At 41.1% G+C, this 18,461-nt stretch overlaps 1 protein-coding gene across 3 annotated transcripts in view; it reads right to left on the reverse strand.

The window, feature by feature from the left end:
* The window catches only part of PAK1 (p21 (RAC1) activated kinase 1), a 90,368-nt gene that overhangs the window by 55,997 nt on the left and 15,910 nt on the right, over nt 1-18,461 (reverse strand). For 2 of the 3 annotated variants that reach the window (XM_019631660.1, XM_019631658.1), the window contains exon 2: nt 7,944-8,154. In XM_019631660.1, the coding sequence (XP_019487205.1) occupies nt 7,944-8,133 (190 nt within the window). In that variant the 5' untranslated portion in view covers nt 8,134-8,154. The remainder of the gene's footprint in view (nt 1-7,943; nt 8,155-18,461) is intronic. The other variant, XM_019631659.1, reaches the window with a different exon arrangement.

The following is an 18,461-nucleotide window of genomic DNA, read 5'->3' on the forward strand; positions in this document are numbered from 1 at the left end:
AAAAAGTCAGAGTTAAGATTTCCCAGCCCACGAAAGAAAGAAAGAAAGGAAGGAAGGAAGGAAGGAAGGAAGGAAGGAAGGAAGGAAGGAAGAAAGAAAGAAAGAAAGAAAGAAAGAAAGAAAGAGAAAGAAAGAAAAACAGTCAGAGTTAAGATTTCCCAGCCCACGAAAGAAAGAAAGAAAGAAAGAAAGAAAGAAAGAAAGAAAGAAAGAAAGAAAGAAAGAAAGAAAGAAAGAAAAAGAAAGAAAGAAAGAAAAACAGTCAGAGTTAAGATTTCCCAGCCCACTCATTAAGACAGAAAACTGGCTAAGGAGAAAGAAGAAGCACCCTGATCTCATGTAACTAGAGATCACAGGCTTGATAAAAAAAGGAGCTTAGAACCTCACCCATCCTAACTTTAATCCTATCTTTGTCCCAGTCCAGGGGTCGGCAAACTTTTGAGACGAAAGAGCCGCCAGGGGTCAGCAAACTGTGGCTCACAAACTGTGGCTCTGAAGTAAAATTGAAAATGAAAATATTGGGTTGTCCAAAAAGTTGTGACGTATTTTGTCTATGTTTTTCAAAGGTCATTTTTTTATATGAAGAAAAAAGATGAATCAATGATATATTGCCCGTTTTGTTCGATAACCTTTTGCCATCTTTTAGTGAGCTTCACAATTCCTCTTTCATAGAAGGACCTGTCTTTATCTGCAAAAAACTGAACAAGGTGCTGATTTACAGCCTCATCTGAACTGAACGTTATATCATGCAAGGAGTCTCGAAGACAGTGAAACAAGTGGAAGTCTGATGGTGCAAGGTCAGGCGAGTATGGTGGGTGTGGCAACACATTCCATCCAAGCTCCAATAATTTTTGACGGGTAATCAAACTTGTGTGTGGTCTCGCGTTGTCACGATGGAACACAACTCCTTTACAATTAACAAGCTCTGGACGTTTCTGGATGATGAAACGTCCAGATGGATTCATTCAAACTGTCCAATTGCCGACAGTACACATTCAAATTGATTGTTTGCTTCCTTGGTAGGAGCTCGAAAAACATGACACCTTTAAAATCCCACCACACTGAGAGCTTAACCTTCCTCTGATGAATATCTGTTTTCAATGTCATTTGAGGTGAATCATCATGTCAGGACCAAGACGGTTTGCACACCACATTGTAAACAATCCACTTTCCATTACCAGTTATCAGTCGTTTCAAAAAAGGATCATTTTCTTCACGTTTAATGAGCATATTGCAGATGTTTATATGTGCCATCAAATGAACATCTTTGAGTTCATGCGGAACCCAAATATCGAACTTGCTTATGTATCCCAGCTTCTTCAGGTGGTCGTGAACGCTTGAATGATGGATGTTCAATGTTTCTGCAATCTCTCACGTCGTGTAACGTGGGTTTGACTTGATCAATACCTTTATTTTGTCATCATCAACCTCGATGGGCCTCCCTGACCAAGGAGCGTCGTTGAGATAAAAATCACCAGCATGGAATTTCATGAACCATCATTGGCACTGACATTCTTGTAGAGCATTGTCACCGTAAACTTTATGCAACTTTTCACAAGCTTCATGCATGTCTTTCCCTTTATAGAAGTAAAACAGTAAAATATGGCAAAAATGCACAGCTTGGTCTTCCATCTTCAACTTGTTGTAAAATCTCTAAAACTCAACCAAATCGCTCAATTTTTTTTTAGAATGAAGCTAGAACTGTCAGCTGTCAAATGATATAGCAATAACATAGATGCAAATGACTCTAGTACTTCCAAAAATGAACTAGTGTCATCTGTCGCATACATGCATGATGACTTTTCTGACAATCCAATAAAACTATCATAGTTTTATTTTAAAATTTTTTAAAGGATATTATTCACATAATGGTGATTATGTAAAAATATATTTATGCTCTCAAATAATTTTTAAATTGTTGTAAGGGACAGGATTGGCTCTTCCAGGGGTCAGCAAACTTTTGAGACAGAACATACCCAAAGAGCCGCATGTGGCTCACGAGCCACAGTTTGCCGACCCCTGGTCTAGTCCATTCGGCTTTCTGATAACATGAGACATGAGGCTGACACTGCAAAATTCCATGTTGCTGTACAGCCCTCCAAGTCTCAGCACAACTCATTGGCCTTATTTATTTTATAAAGATTTATTTTTAAGAAGCACCTCTCATTGGTTCAGCTAAGCTAATCTGAGCTCAAGGCAGTAAAACACTCCAAAGTTGGAGAGATAAACACTGACATAGCCCAGTTTTAAAATTAACTTTGCTAAACACTTCCCAAGCTCAGAGAATTCCATTTTAGTTGTGAAAATGCAGCCAGAAAAAGATTCCAAACGAAATGCTGCAGGACTTCTTAGAATAAACCAAAGGCTCCAGATCCTAACCACAAGAACCAGGCTTTCCCAAATGGAATTCTGCAATTCAGCGCCACCTATTACAAGCCCTCGATGACAGCTTCTTCCCATCGTGTGTGCATTCCCCCAGGCACACACTGAAGCCCAGCCGGAGGTCAGCATTAGGTAATGCCCACAAACATTCTACCTACTGCCAACTCAAATCTCAGTCACTGCCACAGCCCACAGAGAACTCTTCCTTCTCATCTCCCAAATCTCCTTAGAGAGCCAATACCATCCCTGTGCAAATTCTGGCTCCAAAAGTCTGAGGAAACCCAGGCATCTGTACTTTTTTTTTTTAAGCGCCATGAGTGAGTCAGATGTGCAAGCTGGGTTGAGAACAACTAAAAGAGACAGTACGCTAGGATGTACCAGATACTTTAGGACCAGAGTTCCACACTCATCCCTGCCACTTTCCAGCTGTGAGACCTTGAGCAATTTACTTTTCTCTAAGCCTCAGCCTCCCCAACTGAAAATGGGTTGTTGTAGGTATCACACAAAACAAGAAATGAGGTTTCCATTTAAAAAAAAGAAAACTACACTTCATATTTGTATAATGTGTTAAACTTTTGAAAATGCTTTTGCATCCACTACATCAAATGACAAAAGCCTACTAATGATATGGGGTAGATGGAAATTATGATTATTCTCACTTTACATATGAGGATACCAGGATTAAAATACATAGGTAAAAGGGGAAAAAAATCACCGAGTTAGTAAATGTCAGAGCTAGGTCTTAATCTAGGTTCGCTAAGTCCAGTTCTAGACCATTTCTCTATGCAGCTGGTATAAACGCTCAAATAGTTTATGAAGGTCATTCCACTTCAAAGACTTCCAACACTGCTGTGTATCCGCCAGGACTGAGTTAAGCACAAAGCAGGTCAACAAATGCTTCAATGGCAATATCAATACGCATAAAATCAAGATGAACAAAGGTGCCAAACAAAAGGAATAAAAAAAACCTCACTTCTGGGCCAGCCAAGTGGTGCATTGGTTGAGAGCTGGCTTGGGACGCCTGCTCTGAGCAACAGGGCCCCGGTTCGGAACCCACATGCGGGCCAGTGACACTGCCCTCTACAGCTCAGATGCTGAACAACAGCTCGACCTGGAGCTGGGCTGCCGTGAGTTGCCGGCGACGACATAGGCTGCAGCCCCTGCTGCAGTGGGCTGCCATAAGCTACCATGAGTGGCCGGCAGCCGCGTGAGCGGCCGGCAGCCGGTGTGAGCTGCCAAGAGCTGCTGTGAGTGGCCGTCCAAAGCCAGCGACCGATCTGCCTCATCTGGGAAGAGCGCAATGATAATACCAACATGGGTCAGTGAAGCGACATCCTCCACAACTAGACTGAAGAACAAAAGGACAGCAACTTGTCTGTTCCCCTTCCCCCGATTCTCCAGCGCTGTTCCCTCCCCCAATTCCCCAATAAAATCTTTTTTTTTTTAAACCTCACTTCTTTCATTTTGGTGTATGCATCAATTATAGCCATCTAGGGCAGCGGTTCTCAACCTTTCTAATGCCACGACCCCTTAATATAGTTCCTCATGTTGTGGTGACCCCCAACCATAAAATTATTTTTGTTGCTACTCTATAACTGTAATTTTGCTACTGTTATGAATCGTAATGTAAATATCTTTTTGTTTTCCGATGATCTTAAGGCAACCTCTGTGAAAGGGTTGTTCGACCCACAAAGGGGTCACGACCCACATGTTGAGAACTGCTGATCTAGGGTCTTAAAGCAAAGGGTGAAACCTATGTGCTCACAGCATAGGTTATTTGTATACCAAGGGGATGAAAGAGAGGTTACTAGAGATGAAAGAAGTTTCACAAGAACTTCTTGTAACTCTATGCTTTCTACCTCTCTGCTTTGAATTTATAGAGATACAGCTTTGATCTTGAGCTAAGAGATTTGTTTTCAGACCAGATTTGGCCTAATGCTACTCAGCAAGGATTTCCAGAAGAACCTCTGGGTCTACAGCTTTATCACAGACTCAATGGCCTAGATCCTTTACAATGATCTAGATATACAACCTGATCCAACTTCATCTTTATAAAACCTCCTTTATTTAAATTGAAGATTTCAAAGGTATAAGAGATTGTATATGTTTATTGGTTTGACTCTAATGTTTTAGATAAAGGCACTGAAGTCTACAGAGAGAAGTAATCAACCCAAATCAGGCAGCCAATTCATGGCAGCAGAATCAAAACTACAACCCAGACAGCCAGACCCCCACCTCCCCATTCAGTACATAAGACCATCCCTTCAGTTCCCAATGATGTCTGAAGGTTATGCTTCCATCTGCTGTTTAAGGCAGGAAATATTCTTTTTTTAAAAAAGTTTTATTGATATATAATTTACATACCATACAATTCACCCATATAGTGCACAATTCAGTGGCTTTTAGTATATTCACAGAGCTGGACAACCATCCCACAATCAATTTTAGAACATTTTCATCATCCCCAAAAGAAAACCCATGCCTTTTAGCCAAAATCCCCTAATCTCCTCTGCCTTCCCCACAGCCCTAGGCAACCACTCATCTACTTTTGGTCTATGGATTTGCCCATTCTGGACATTTCATGTAAAAACAATCATACAATATGTGATCCTTTGTAACTGCCTTCTGTCACTAAGATGTTTTCACGGTTCACCCATGTTGTAGCATTTCTTTTGTTAACAATATTTCTTCGTATGGATGTACCACATTTTACTTATCCATTCATCAGTTCATGAATATTTGGGTTGTTTCTATTTTGGGGCTATTATGAATGTTACTATAAACATTTATGTACAAGTTTTTGCGTGGATATATGTTTTCACTTCTGAGTTATATGGTGACACTATGTTTTACTCTGTCTTGAGGAACTGCCAGGGTTTTCCACAGTTGGCTATACCATTTCACATTCCCACCAACAAGCAGTGTGATGGTTCTAATTTCTCCACATCCTCGCTAACACTTGTCATTATCTCTTTTTACTATAGCCATCCTGAGTGTGAAGTGGTATCTCACTGTGGTTCTGACTTGCATTTCCCTGATGACTAATGATTTTTTGAACATCTTTTCATGCATGGCCATTTGTATATCTTCGTTGGAGAGATGTCTAGTCAATCCTTTGTCCATTTTTTTAAGTTGTCTTTTTATTGTTCAGTTGTAATAGCTCTTTATATTTTTTTGATACAAGTCCCTTATCAGATATATAATTTGGGAAATTTTTCTCCCATTCTGTGGGTTATCTTTTTGCTTTCTTTCTTTCTTTTTTTTTTTTTTTATTGGGTAACAGTGTGTTTCTTCCAGGACGCATCAGCTCCAAGTCAAGTGATTGTCCTTCAGTCTAGTTGTGGAGGACATAGCTCAGTTCCAAGTCCAGTCACCATTTTCAATCTAGTTGTGGGGGGGTGCAGCCACCATCCCAATGTGGGAATCGAACCGGCAACCTTGTTGTTAAGAGCACTCACTCTAACCAACTGAGCCATCCGGCTGCCCACCTGCAGCTCAGCAGCAATTCAGCTCAAGTCGTTGTCTTCAATCTAGTTGTGGAGGGCGCAGCTCACTGGCCCATGTGGGAATCAAACCGGCAACCTTGTTGTTCAGAGCTTGCGCTGTAACCAACTGAGGCACCCGGCTGCCACCCTCTTTTTGCTTTCTTGATGGTGTCCTTTGAAGCATAAAAGTTTTTAATTTTGATGATACCTATCGGGCAGGAATCTTATTATCTTCCTAGTTTGTCAGCAGGAACAAGCCAACCTTTTAATTCTTAATTTTAAAAGTCCTCTTTACTACACATGTAGAAACTTGGGCTGAAGGAAGGCCTACTTATTTATAGGAATCTTATAAGAATTATGATTGATTAAAGCACAATATTAAAAAGAAGCACACACCTAAGTTGAGGGATAAACAAAATGGCTATTTATTAAGTAGAAGGTGCCAGGGCAGGGTAATATGACCTAGATCACAGCCCCTATACCTAGGAAGTTGGCAGCTACTTTATATATGAATTAGCCAGAAAATGCAAGTTAAGCAACTTACCCATATCTTTTCTATCTTGACCCAAAAAGAGCTCACCATGAAGGTGCAGTAGGGGAAAGGGTAAATCCACAAAGATACAAGCCCAAAGTACTCAATATAAGTCCTCCATAGTTCTTATTTCAGTTATTCACCAATCATTTCCTATTTGTAAGATCACTACCTATCAGACATCACTACCTACGTCAAGACATCTCAAATGCAAAGTGTCTCAAATTCTTTTCACCTCAAATGCCTTGTGTTTAAAAATCATCATTTTCCCCGTTCTCCAATCACCAACTTACTTGATTTGTTCCTCTTCCTGTGTTCTCTATTTGGTTAATGATACTATCATCTACCATCTCCCCAGATATGTAGTATTGCAGTTATACTTTTCTGCAATGCAAGATGTCTTCTGCAGTTCACCATTGTTGTATTTGGCCTACTGTTTCAGAATCCCCATTCTGATTCTGTTGTGTAGTCTATTAGCTCTGCCTCCCAACTTCACTAAATGAGTAAAGAGAAAGAGAACTAACATTTGAGTACCTTCTGTGCAGAAGGTACTGTATTAGGAATTTTGCAAGCAATCTTCACACAACAGCGCTTTGAGATACTATCCCAATTTTAGATAGGAAAATCCCAATCTTTCCTAGAGATAGAAAACTAAAAGTCAAAGAAGTTAACTAACATACCTAAGGTCAGAGAGCAGAGAAGTGATGTGAACCAGGTCCACCTAAATCAGAAGCTCATGATAACTGTTTACAGGCAGAAAGCCAATTTTTTCAGCATCCACAAGAACAAGGCCCTGCAAGCATGACTGAGAAGTTTACTTCATAACAATAGACACTTTAATAAATATTTGGAGGAGAGGGTGTGAAACAAAAGTCACCTATCCATAAGGACATCCAAACCTCTATTTCACTATCTCGTCCATAGGATCTCAGTGGCTTTATCAGATACACTGTTAAAATCCTGATTATTCTTCTAGAAGTTTTATCAGTAAAAAGGAAATGAGCCTGCCTAGTATGACTTCTTCTCAGTGAACTCATGCTGAGTCCTGCATCCTTTCCTTGGCTTCCTTTCCTCAGGTATTACTTGCCCTTCTTACTGATACTTAATCCCCAAATCTAGGATGAGCTCAGGACATAGGAATAAAGAAAAGGCAATCAAGAATCTGGAAAGAAGACATTCCAAATAAAAATAGTTTGGAAAAAAACATCCAAATGAAGACATTTCAACAGTTCTTATATTTTGTGAGTTCATAAACAGTTTAAGAACTTAAGAAAGAACTATGTGGCTTCAGATTGTCCAAAATCTGGCAAGAGCATAATTATTTTCTTAGAATTTGCTCAGATAATAGTTAACAGAATTTAAAAATAGGTCTATTTTCCATTTGACTTCAGCCAGATTAGGAAAGAAAGACAAGGGAAATATTTAATGGGGAAATAAAGGTCTTAAAAGAAAATTAAGTCAAGGAAAAGGTAGATCTCTTATCCACGTTACAAAATAATAAAAATTAAATATATAAATGATGAGAAAGAAATGAAATACTGTACTTTTATCTCCAGGTAAGATGGATCGGTAAAATCGGTCCTTCTTTTTCTTCTCCTCTGGATTTGGAGGCAGAGGTTTGGAACCGTGGTTTAGGGTTCCAGCATCTTTGCTGCCAGCTCCAATCATAGTGCTGGTGTTTCTCATTGGAGGGGCTGGGGGTTTATCTTGAATGTCTAGGCCGTTGTTTGACATTGTCACCACCACCAGCAGCTACTGGAATCAGAAGAAAAGAACGTAATTCTTTTACTATTTTTCAGCAAAAGAAAATATGTGTTGAAAAGTTTAAAATAATTCAAATTACACAACTCTTCCTCCAGGGCCCAGCTCAAGCCCTTCCAGGGCATACCATGACTACTGCTATCATATTCGGTCAACAATACTCAAAGATGTAATGCCTACTCTGTGCCAAGCACTGCTGAAAATTCACAAGGTTTTTGTTTTTCTCTGCATTCCCCTATCTAAGTCATTGGGGAGCACAGAAAACCATGATGATATAGTTTAAAAAAACAGAAATTTGGCCCAGCTAAACTAAGTATGAATCCCAGTGCTCCTTACTAGCTTTAGAGAAATTCCTTAACCACTTGGGTGCCATTTATTCATTTACATGAAGATTAAATAAAACTGCTTAATAGCATTCCATGTGGGGAGTTCTCTGCCAACCTCTAATTTTGTAACCTTAGGAAAATCAATTCCCTCTCTGGAATGGGCTATAGCTATAGGGTTTGTAACTACTTTTATTGAAATACAGCCACACCCATTAATTTACATATTGTCTACCACCTTCCAATGGCAGAGATGAATAGTTGCCACAGAACTGTATGCCCACAAACCTAAAATATTTACTATCTAGTTCTTCACAGGAAAAGTTGGCTGACCTTTGGCCTATATCACCTCTCCACTATCTCCTTCCTCTAAAATACTTTAGATGTCAATTACCTAAATGCTATGAACAAAATCTATAGTCTTTTTAATATTTTCTAATAAATGCAAAACTAAAAGATCTTCTGTATTCATTTTTCTTGTTCTAAAAATATGATGGTCAATGCAGTAATCATCCTGTCCTATATGATGCTGAATTTATTAACAATCTCCAATGCATCTAGAAAAGGAAGGAATGAAATCTTAAAAAAACAAAAAAACAGTGAAAAATCCTTTTCACATGTACCAATAGTTTTAATGAAGATAGATATTATTACCTTAAGTTTCAATGGATAGACATGAATGTTTCCAGAATTAATAAAGTTTCTCATTACTTGTCCATGCTACAATGGAAATTATATCTTAACCATGACTACTTAGAATGTAAACTTCTTGGAGTCACACACAACAGTGCTTTAGAGACTAAAGTTTCTAATTTAAGAAAATCAAAACTAGCATAATAATCATGAAGAGCTTTTTAGAAAATATAGATGCCCTGGTTTGACCCCCATAAATTTTGATTTAGTATGACTGAGTTAAAGCCAATATTCTGTAATTTTAAAAATGAGTGGGCCGGCCGAGTGGCACGATGGTTAAGAGCTGGCTTCAGATGCCAGAGGACCCCGGTTCGGATCCCACATATAAGGGCCAAGTGACACTGCCCTCCACAGCTAAGATGCTGAACAACAGCTCAACCTGGAGCTGGGCTGCCATGAGTCGCCAGGGACGGCGTAGGCTGCAGCCCCTGTGGCAGTGGGTTGCCATGGGCTACCGTATGTAGCCAGCAGCCAGCGTGAGCGGCCAGCAGCCGCCCGTGAGCGGCCGTCTACAAGCCGGCGACTGATCTGCCTCGCCGGGGAAGAGCGCAATGATGGTGCCAACTTGGGCCAGTGAAGCAACATCCTCCACAACTAGATTGAAGAACAAAACAACAGCAACTTGCCTGTTCCCCTTTCCCCAATTCCCCAGCACTGTTCCCATCCCCCCAATTCCCCAATAAAAATCTTTAAAAAAAAAAAAAATTAGTGATCCTGATTCCGGCGAGATTTGAATACCACTATTTTAGATGTCAATTACTTAAATGCTATGAACAAAATCAATAGGAGTCTTTTTAATATTTTCTAATAAATGCAAAACTAAAAGATCCCTTGCATCCATTTTTTCCTTGAGTCCTTTCTCCACATGCCCTTTGGAAATGTTCTCACCTCGGTGTTCCCTCCAGACTCACTAGGCAATGGGTATACTTTCCAGATTATTACACTTATTTTTACTGTTATAATTGACTTCACCAGTACCCAAAATGTTCCCCAAAGGCTGGGCTCGATTTTGTCACCTTGGCAATCCAAAAGTGTCTAGTATAGTATCTGACTCACAGTAGATTCAATAAATATTTTAATTAATCAAAAGTTTGCACAGGAATATACACCTTGCCTTTAAGGTGTTTAATACAGATGAAACTGTAAGGCTGTTCACAACCTGGCAATGACCCACCTTATAAACTAAGCCACAACACCTGGATGCTGCTTACATTCAAACTATACCTTAGAAATTTCTGTTCTCCTGAACTTGTCTCTTACCCTCCTCCTGACGTCCCAATGCTTCTTGCCAATGATTTTTCCTACCTCTGAATGATAAAAATCTTAACCATCTTTCAAGGTCAAATTCAAACTTCATCTCTTTGTATAATGCATCCTGACCTTCCTCTGGCAAACCAACTGCTCCTTACTTCTCTTTCTAACCCAATGAAATCAAGTAAGCAAGGACAATCTTGTTCATTTATAGTAATTCTCTGGATGGTATGCTTTTTATTCATTTCTTTCAGCTTCACTTTGCAGATTTCCTTTTGCTTTCCCTCCCAGCCCCAACTCAAGTCCCTTAGCTCCCCCAAAGAGAACTTGTACTGGCTTAGCTTTCAAAGTGTACCTTCTCACTCTGGACTGCCAGTTCCAAAATTACACTCCCTGCAGCCACCTGATACCCTAAGCAGGCCCTTCCTTGCCTCTTCGGTGCTTCAGCCAACAACGTCATTGAATGTAACTCCCTTTCAGGACCACAGCCCCGGATTGTGCCAAGAAAGGCTTCATCAACCTTTCTGACACAGCTTTTCTCCATTTCTCAGTTCTTTCACTATGCTTGAAGAATAGTGGTGGTTGATCTCCAGTTTCAAAGGGATTCCAAGTTACTTAAAACCTAAAATCTGCTGTTGAATTACAATGTTTGGATCCTCTGTACCATATTCCAGCCTACGTCATCCAGCCTATGCTTGAAAACCTCCAGCGACAGGGAATCTAGTCTCAAAAATTAGCCTATTCTAGGGCCGGCCGAGTGGCGCGATGGTTGAGGGCTCGCTTGGGATGCCAGAGGGCCCCGGTTCGGATCCCACATATGAGGGCCAGTGAACACTGCCCTCCACAGCTAAGATGCTGAGCAACGGCTCGACCTGGAGCTGGGCTGCCATTAGTCGCCGGCGACGGCGTGGGCTGCAGTCCCTGTGGCGGTGGATTGCCATGGGCTGCCGTGGGCGGCCAGCAGCCAGCATGAGCGGCCAGCAGCCGCAGTGAGCGGCCGTCCAGAAGCCGGCGACTGATCTGCCTCGCCAGAGAGGAGCGCAATGATGGTGCCAACTTGGGCCAGTGAAGCAACGTCCTCCACAACTAGATTGAAGAACAAAACGACAGCAACTTGTCTGTTCCCCTTTCCCCAATTCCCCAGCACTGTTCCCATCCCCCCAATTCCCCAATAAAAAAAAAAATCTAAAAAAAAAAAAAATTAGCCTATTCTATCTTTGGTCACCTCATCTAAAAAATTCTCACTTCAATTAAGTTCTATCTCACACTGCATTTCAATTACTTATTTACACATTTGCCTTCCCCTTATACACCCCTCCCCTGCCAGACTTAGACAATGGACTCCTCAATAACTAAGTTTGGTCTTATTTATTGGGTTGTCGGAAAAATCATGATGTATTTTTTCTGTTTTTCATTGCAAAAATGCGTCATGACTTTTCCGACAACCCAATATTTCTCAGTCCCCAACACCAGCAAAGAATAGGTAATCAATAAAGATTTGTTGGATGGGGCAGCCGGTTAGCTCAGCTAGTTAGAGTGCAGGCTCATAACACCAAGGTTGCCAGTTCGATCCCCACATGGGCCACGGAGCTGCCCCCTCCACAACTAGACTGAATACAACTACTTGACTTGGAGCTGATTAAGTCCTGGAAAAACACACTGTTCCCCAATAAATTTCTTTAAAAAAAAATTGTTGAACAAATGAACAAATAAAAAACAAGTGAAAAATTGAATAAACAAAAACTACTGCCGCTGTTAATCCTAAATCCTGTCTCCTAGGGCTATTCAGAAAAGATTGCTGCCTCTTCCCCAGACAGAACTTTAGATACTTGAAATCATCTTCCAAAGCGCCCCCCCCCCTGCCCCATATCTACTTTCTCAACGCTATGCATTGCCAGGACCCTCAATTATACTCAAAGAACATACTTTTATGCCTTCTTAGTCCTTCCCTCTGAACTTCCTTGGATTTGCTGTTCCTATACTACTTTTCTAGTTTCCCCAGAGCCCTCAAACCAGTCCTTTCCAATGGCTTCTCCACAAGTTTCATTCTCTTTCCACTTCCCAGATCCAATTACTGGTCGTTTTGTCCATCTGTACTCAGCACAGCACTTAGCACATTTTCAAACCTACACGATTTTAAACTTTGTTTACAGGAAAACAAGTCAAAAACCTCAATTCTGAGAGGGGAAAGAAGAAACATACTCAACTCTTGAAACAGGAGACCAAACACATCTTAAATCTTCTAACTATCTCTGTAGGCCAAAGATTTGGGAGGATGACAAACCAAAGCTTTCTGACATGCTGCAGTCAGTGGGCCTGAGGCCAACATTTAGAATGCTAGTTCAGATGTCAGCCCTCTATCCATCCTAGACAACAAACTGATGTAACAGACAGAAAGACAAACTGACCAGGTTTTACCAATGCTCCAGAGGCTCAAGGAGCCTAATAATTTATGAGCAACAAATTATACTTAAGTATTCATTATGAATCAACTGAATGGCTATAGAATAAATGCAGGATTATATTATAATATAATAAGTGAGGTTTCAAAAGGGCCACTGGTAGGGCAATATAGTGAAAAGCTGGCTGGAGTTGAAATCAGGAAACCTGAGTGTAAGTCCTTTGTGATTGAGCAGCTACAGTCCTTGTAGACATCCCTTCACCCATGAGCTGAAATTGGTTGTTTCCCACTGTGCAGTCTCTAGGAGATGCTGGTCAAGAGGCAACCAGGGAGGGGAAGTGACTTGTGCCTCTTTTGCTGTAAAAAGCATACAGGTACAGGGCTAGAGTAGAAAAAAAAGGAAAGAAAATCCTTTCCAACTAGCTACTATGTGTCAAGTACTTTACACACTGAGTAAAACTGGACAGGGATTCGGGAAGGAGTGTGCTCACTGGCTACTTCTTTCTATTGGGTTGTCGGAAAAGTCATAACGCATTTTTGTAACAAAAAACATAGAAAAAATATGTCATGACTTTTCCGACAACCCAATAGTTTGTCGCACCTGGATTCCATAGCCACTTGTATAAAACAGAGTCAAGGTAATCAAAGATTTAAGATACACATACCATCAAAGCCAGAGGCAACCTTAAAGGTCATCTATCTAATCTGACCCCCTCATGTTAGCCCCCTCATGCAACAGGTAGGGACACAGGTCCAAAAAGGCAGAAGGAAATTATCCAAGATCACACAGCAATTTAAAGGTGGGGATTAGAACCCATGTCTTCAGACTACCTGCCAAAGGATTTTCCAACTCCACTTGAGGTAATTCTAGCCTCTTTGTATCTTTTCTGACCAGAATTCTGCTACTTCTGATTTATGTGCAGGTGAGTCAAGTCGAGGCTATGGCAAGTATTGTAATATATAAACATGTTTGGGCTGGACTTGATTGATATTGACTAAATTTCTGCCATGAACTAAGTAAGCACCAGAGAAGATACATAAATTCTTGATCCTCAAGTCAGTCATGTGAAAGTTATGCACACTTTTGCTATAGGTGCAGGTGCTTCATTCAAGTACAATTCAAATCAATAAATTTTTACTGAGTATTCCTATGTAAGGTGCTATGCTAGAAACCAGGGATTTGGAGATAAATACAAGAACAAGATGTGATCTCAGCTCTAGAGGTTCTCGCAGAACAGTGGGCAAGACAGACAGGACCTAGAAAAACGACAACATCAGGCCATGTGTAAGTACTGCTGTAGAACAGTGCAAGCAATAAAATGTCAGAAGACACACAAAGGAAACACTGTACTGAATGAAGGTGATGAGTGATGCTTCAGAGAAGAGGTGCTACTAAGAGTAGGGACTTAAAGAGTCAATAGGTTAGACTAGTGGTCTTTGACTCTAGACTATTAGAATCCCCTATGAGCTTTTTTTTCCCTAAAGGATTTTTTATTGGATATAGAATTTTAGGTTGACAATTCTTTCGGCTCTTTCAAGATATCATGCCATCAACTTTTGACCCCTATGAGCCTTTTAAAACATCAGCCAAAGTACTTAGGAGGAAGTATACTAATATCTGCAATTTGCTTTGAAGTACATTTTTATAAAATAAAATAGATTAGGGCTGGCTAAGTGGCTCAGTTGGTTAAGAGTGTGAGCTCTGAGCAACAGGGTCGCCAGTTCGATTCCCATATGACCCAGTGAGCTGCACCCAAGCTGAGCTGCCGCTGAGCTGCCAACAGGTGGCAGGATGGCTCAGCTGGTGAGAGCATGTGCTCCTAACAACAAGGTTGCCAGTTTGACTCCTGCATGGAATGGTGGGCTACGCCCACCCGCAACTAAGATTGAACACGGCACCTTGAGCTGAGCGGCCCCCAGCTGCCGATGGGCGGCAGCATGGTGACTGGACTTGGAGCTGAGCTAGCTGTGCCCTCCACAACTAAGACTGAAGGACAACAACTGGACTGTTCCCCTTCCCCAATTCCCCAATAAAATATTTTTTTAAATAATAAAATAAAATATATTAATGGATGAACACAGGGATGTGATATCATATACATGTCAATATATAATATATAGTGGATGTGATAAAGCAAGTATATGCAAATGTTAATGGTAGAAGAATCTATGTGGTGGCTACACAGGTATTCCCTATAAAATTATTTCAGCTTTGCTGTACTTCTAAAAATTTTCCTGATAAAAAGTGGGGGGTGGAGGAGTGGTGGGACACCAACGCTTGAGTCCTGATTTAATTGGTCTGGGAGAAGCTCAGGCATTGGTATAATACCTGAACAAAAGAAAACAGACAATAAATAAATGAATTATTTTGATTAAGAGCAATGATAGCAGATGCATCCCAGACCCCAGGAATAATATAAGTGTGAGAGGACAGTGTGGTAGAGTGCAACACGAAGATGAAAAAGCAGGACACCGGGATCACAGTGGGCCTTTTATGTTCTGCACACATACAGCACTTTCAGTCAGAAAAATGGTCCCATCTAAGCAGTTCTAGATCTGCACAATGAATGTCTCATGTTAAAAATAAAAGATGACACTGTTAATTTAAAAAAGGCTGTGGAGAGATGACAATGAAAAAAGAGGTGTTGCCTGGAGGAGGAGACCAGCTGCTATCTGTCTCAGTGGTGCCCAGAGCTCACATAATGGGACTTGGAGTTTAGGAGAGTCCTCTAAACTGCCTGAGCTGCTAAAATTCTAAAACATAGTTTCCCCAGAGAACCTTCTGGACAAACTATCTTTACAAGTAGGATTTCAGCCATCATTTGGGACTGATATTTTAATAACCACTGAGATGAGATCGCACTTTGGAGTTTACAGAAAACTTGGAAATCTGTTTGGTTGCTATCAGTTTTCTCATTCATTCAACCAAATATTTAGTCATCACCTATTGCTTGCTAGGACACACTAGGTGCTGAGGATAAAACAGTGAGCAAGTCAGAAGAAACAAAATCTCAGCGATATTAGCCAGTTGCCAGGGTCAAACAGTTCGTGGGCAGCCAAGGCAAGGATCTGAAATGCAGTCTGTAAGACCTCCTCTCTTTCCACCACACCACATCTCACTGTTCATTCTAGAGGCAAAGGAATGGAGTAGATAACCTCTAATAACTCCTTAGGCCATTATTTCAAATGAAAGAGGGAAAGGAAAAAGAAGGAGAAATAAAACCTATTCCATATAGTAATCACATTTCTCAGTTCCAACAACTCAGAGCAGCTGAGGCTGGCATGACCTACACTCCACCCAGGACTGGGGAGTGCTGCACGCCCTTGACACCTAGTTATGAGAATCTGATCTTTAATTAAATTGTGCCAGGAGGTTTTCTTTGGCAGAGGCCTAGAGTGCTGCAGCCTTGAATTTGCTGAGGGATGTCCTTCTGACACGTCAAAGACATTCCTGCTACGCGGCCTCCAGCCACTTGCTCTGGGTTAGCAACAAGAAAGCAACTGCTGAGGTAGCAGGGAGGGAAACTGGAGGCCGTTCCTGGCCTGGTAGGAAAGCTCCTTTAATTTCTAATCCTCAGTGTTCTCTTATGTAAATACAAATAAGACTATCTACTTTATAGTTATCATGATCATTAAAAAGCATATACAAAAGCATCTACCATGCTGCCTGGCACAGAATAAATAAATGTGCAGTACATGTTTGCTTCCCTCCCCCACTCATCTCTCCAGTTTCATCTCTACTATTCCCTAAACTTGTCGTTCCAGCTAAATATGCTTTCATGCCCCTGCTTTTGCCCACGCTGTTCTCTTGGTCTAAAATGTCGCAACTTGTTGCCAAGCAAAGTCCTACTCATTCTTCAAGACCCAGCTTGACTCACTTCCCCTACAAAACTTGCACAGAAGCCCCCCTACTTCTACTGTTCCCCCAATTTAATAGCATTTTATACATACTTCTATACAGCAAATTCCATATTTCATCATATCAACAACTCAAAGGACCATGAACAACTCAAGGAATAAAACTGTATCTAATTAACCTCTAAGTCCCTTTGTCCCACCCAGCACAGACCTGGTAATTAGTAAAAGTTCACTGACTAAGGCAACCTGGTTTAGAGGAAATAAAAGAACAAAACATAGGAGCTGGAAGGATCTTGAAAAATCAGTCAGTTCCAAACCTTTATTTTAGGGCCGGCCGAGTGGCTCAGTTAGTTAAGAGCTCACTCAAAAGTGCGAGCTCTGAGCAACAGCGGTTCGAGTCCCAGCCTGAGCTGAGCTGCCACTGAGCTGCAAACAGGTGCCAGGATGGCTCAGCTAAAAAACAAACAAACAAAATAAAACAAAAAACCTTTATTTTATAGTTGGGAGCCTGAAACCCATAGGGGTATCCAATTTATCTAAGATCATTCAATGAAACAGTGAGAAGGACATGACTAGCCTCTGATTATTCCAATTCTCTTAGAAACATTCTTTCCACACTAATTATAATTTGAAACAGAATGAACAAGGGGCTGCACCTGGGAGGCTTCCTGCTATTGGAGAGGTATGAGAGGCAGCAAAGTGAAATGGACAAGGCAGAGAGATTTGGAGTCAGAGACTTCACTTAGGCTGACCCTGTACCTTCCCCCTCTCCTTCCCCCACCAATCACACCTATACGTCTTCCTCACTCTGACCAAACAGGCACTAGAGTAACTTGCAGAAACCAGTACCATAGGTCTTACAATCCTCTCCCTACCAACTTGGGAAATTCTTCACCTGCAGCCCCAATTGAGCTATTCCCTTCAAATCTCAATAAACCTCAAATCTCTAGACCTCCCAATGGATGGTCTGAATTGAGAAAATTGTCACTAAAACCCTCTGAGGCCCACACAATCTGAGAGCTGGAAGGAACTAATAAGGGAATCTGGTTCCACCTCCCAAGAAACACTGGAATCTATTCTGCTGTCTCTTAATGGATGACATTCTAGGCAATCTCTGCCTGGACATATCCTGTGATTTCCTACACTGCCACATGCTGCCTATATGGACCATTTTCTCTTGGAAGTATAAAAACCACAGCATGAAAATGGACTGTCCTCTGGCCTCTAAAAGATAATCCAGACTAAGACAATCAAGCTTCTGGTGTCCATTTACTTCAATCATCTTTGATCACCCAAACTCCCATCCCCAACCTTTTCTGTACACCCTCTAATCTGACCAAATTCCTCACTCCTTTCCGACTCTGGAGCCCTTTCATTATTTCCTCTGGAACTTCCCATATGTCAGGGGCTAACTCTCCTTGCGTCTTTGCCTTTAAAGAAACCTTGCTATCACCAGAGGAACAGACCTCTCTAGCAGTCCTCTCATCTGGAGGCTGTGTTCTCTCTCACACCCAACGTATCAGTGTTGTCCTTAATTTTCACTGCTATTTCAAAAAATAAAAACAAAAAACATTTCTTTCTCTTCCTCTTGTATAAACCTCTATTCCTTTGAGTGGCCTCCCCTGGCTGCTATCACACTTCCTTGCTGCCTAATACCCACTTCCTGGTCTCCACGCTCAAAGGCTTTAGATCTTAGATCAGTCTTCCTCTGTACCCCACTGGTTGTCATTCTAGGTGACTCCAACAGCCACACTGATGACCTTTCAACTCTGGCC

Source organism: Hipposideros armiger, unplaced genomic scaffold, assembly GCF_001890085.2.
Source record: "Hipposideros armiger isolate ML-2016 unplaced genomic scaffold, ASM189008v1 scaffold_1030, whole genome shotgun sequence".
NCBI lineage: Eukaryota > Metazoa > Chordata > Mammalia > Chiroptera > Hipposideridae > Hipposideros > Hipposideros armiger.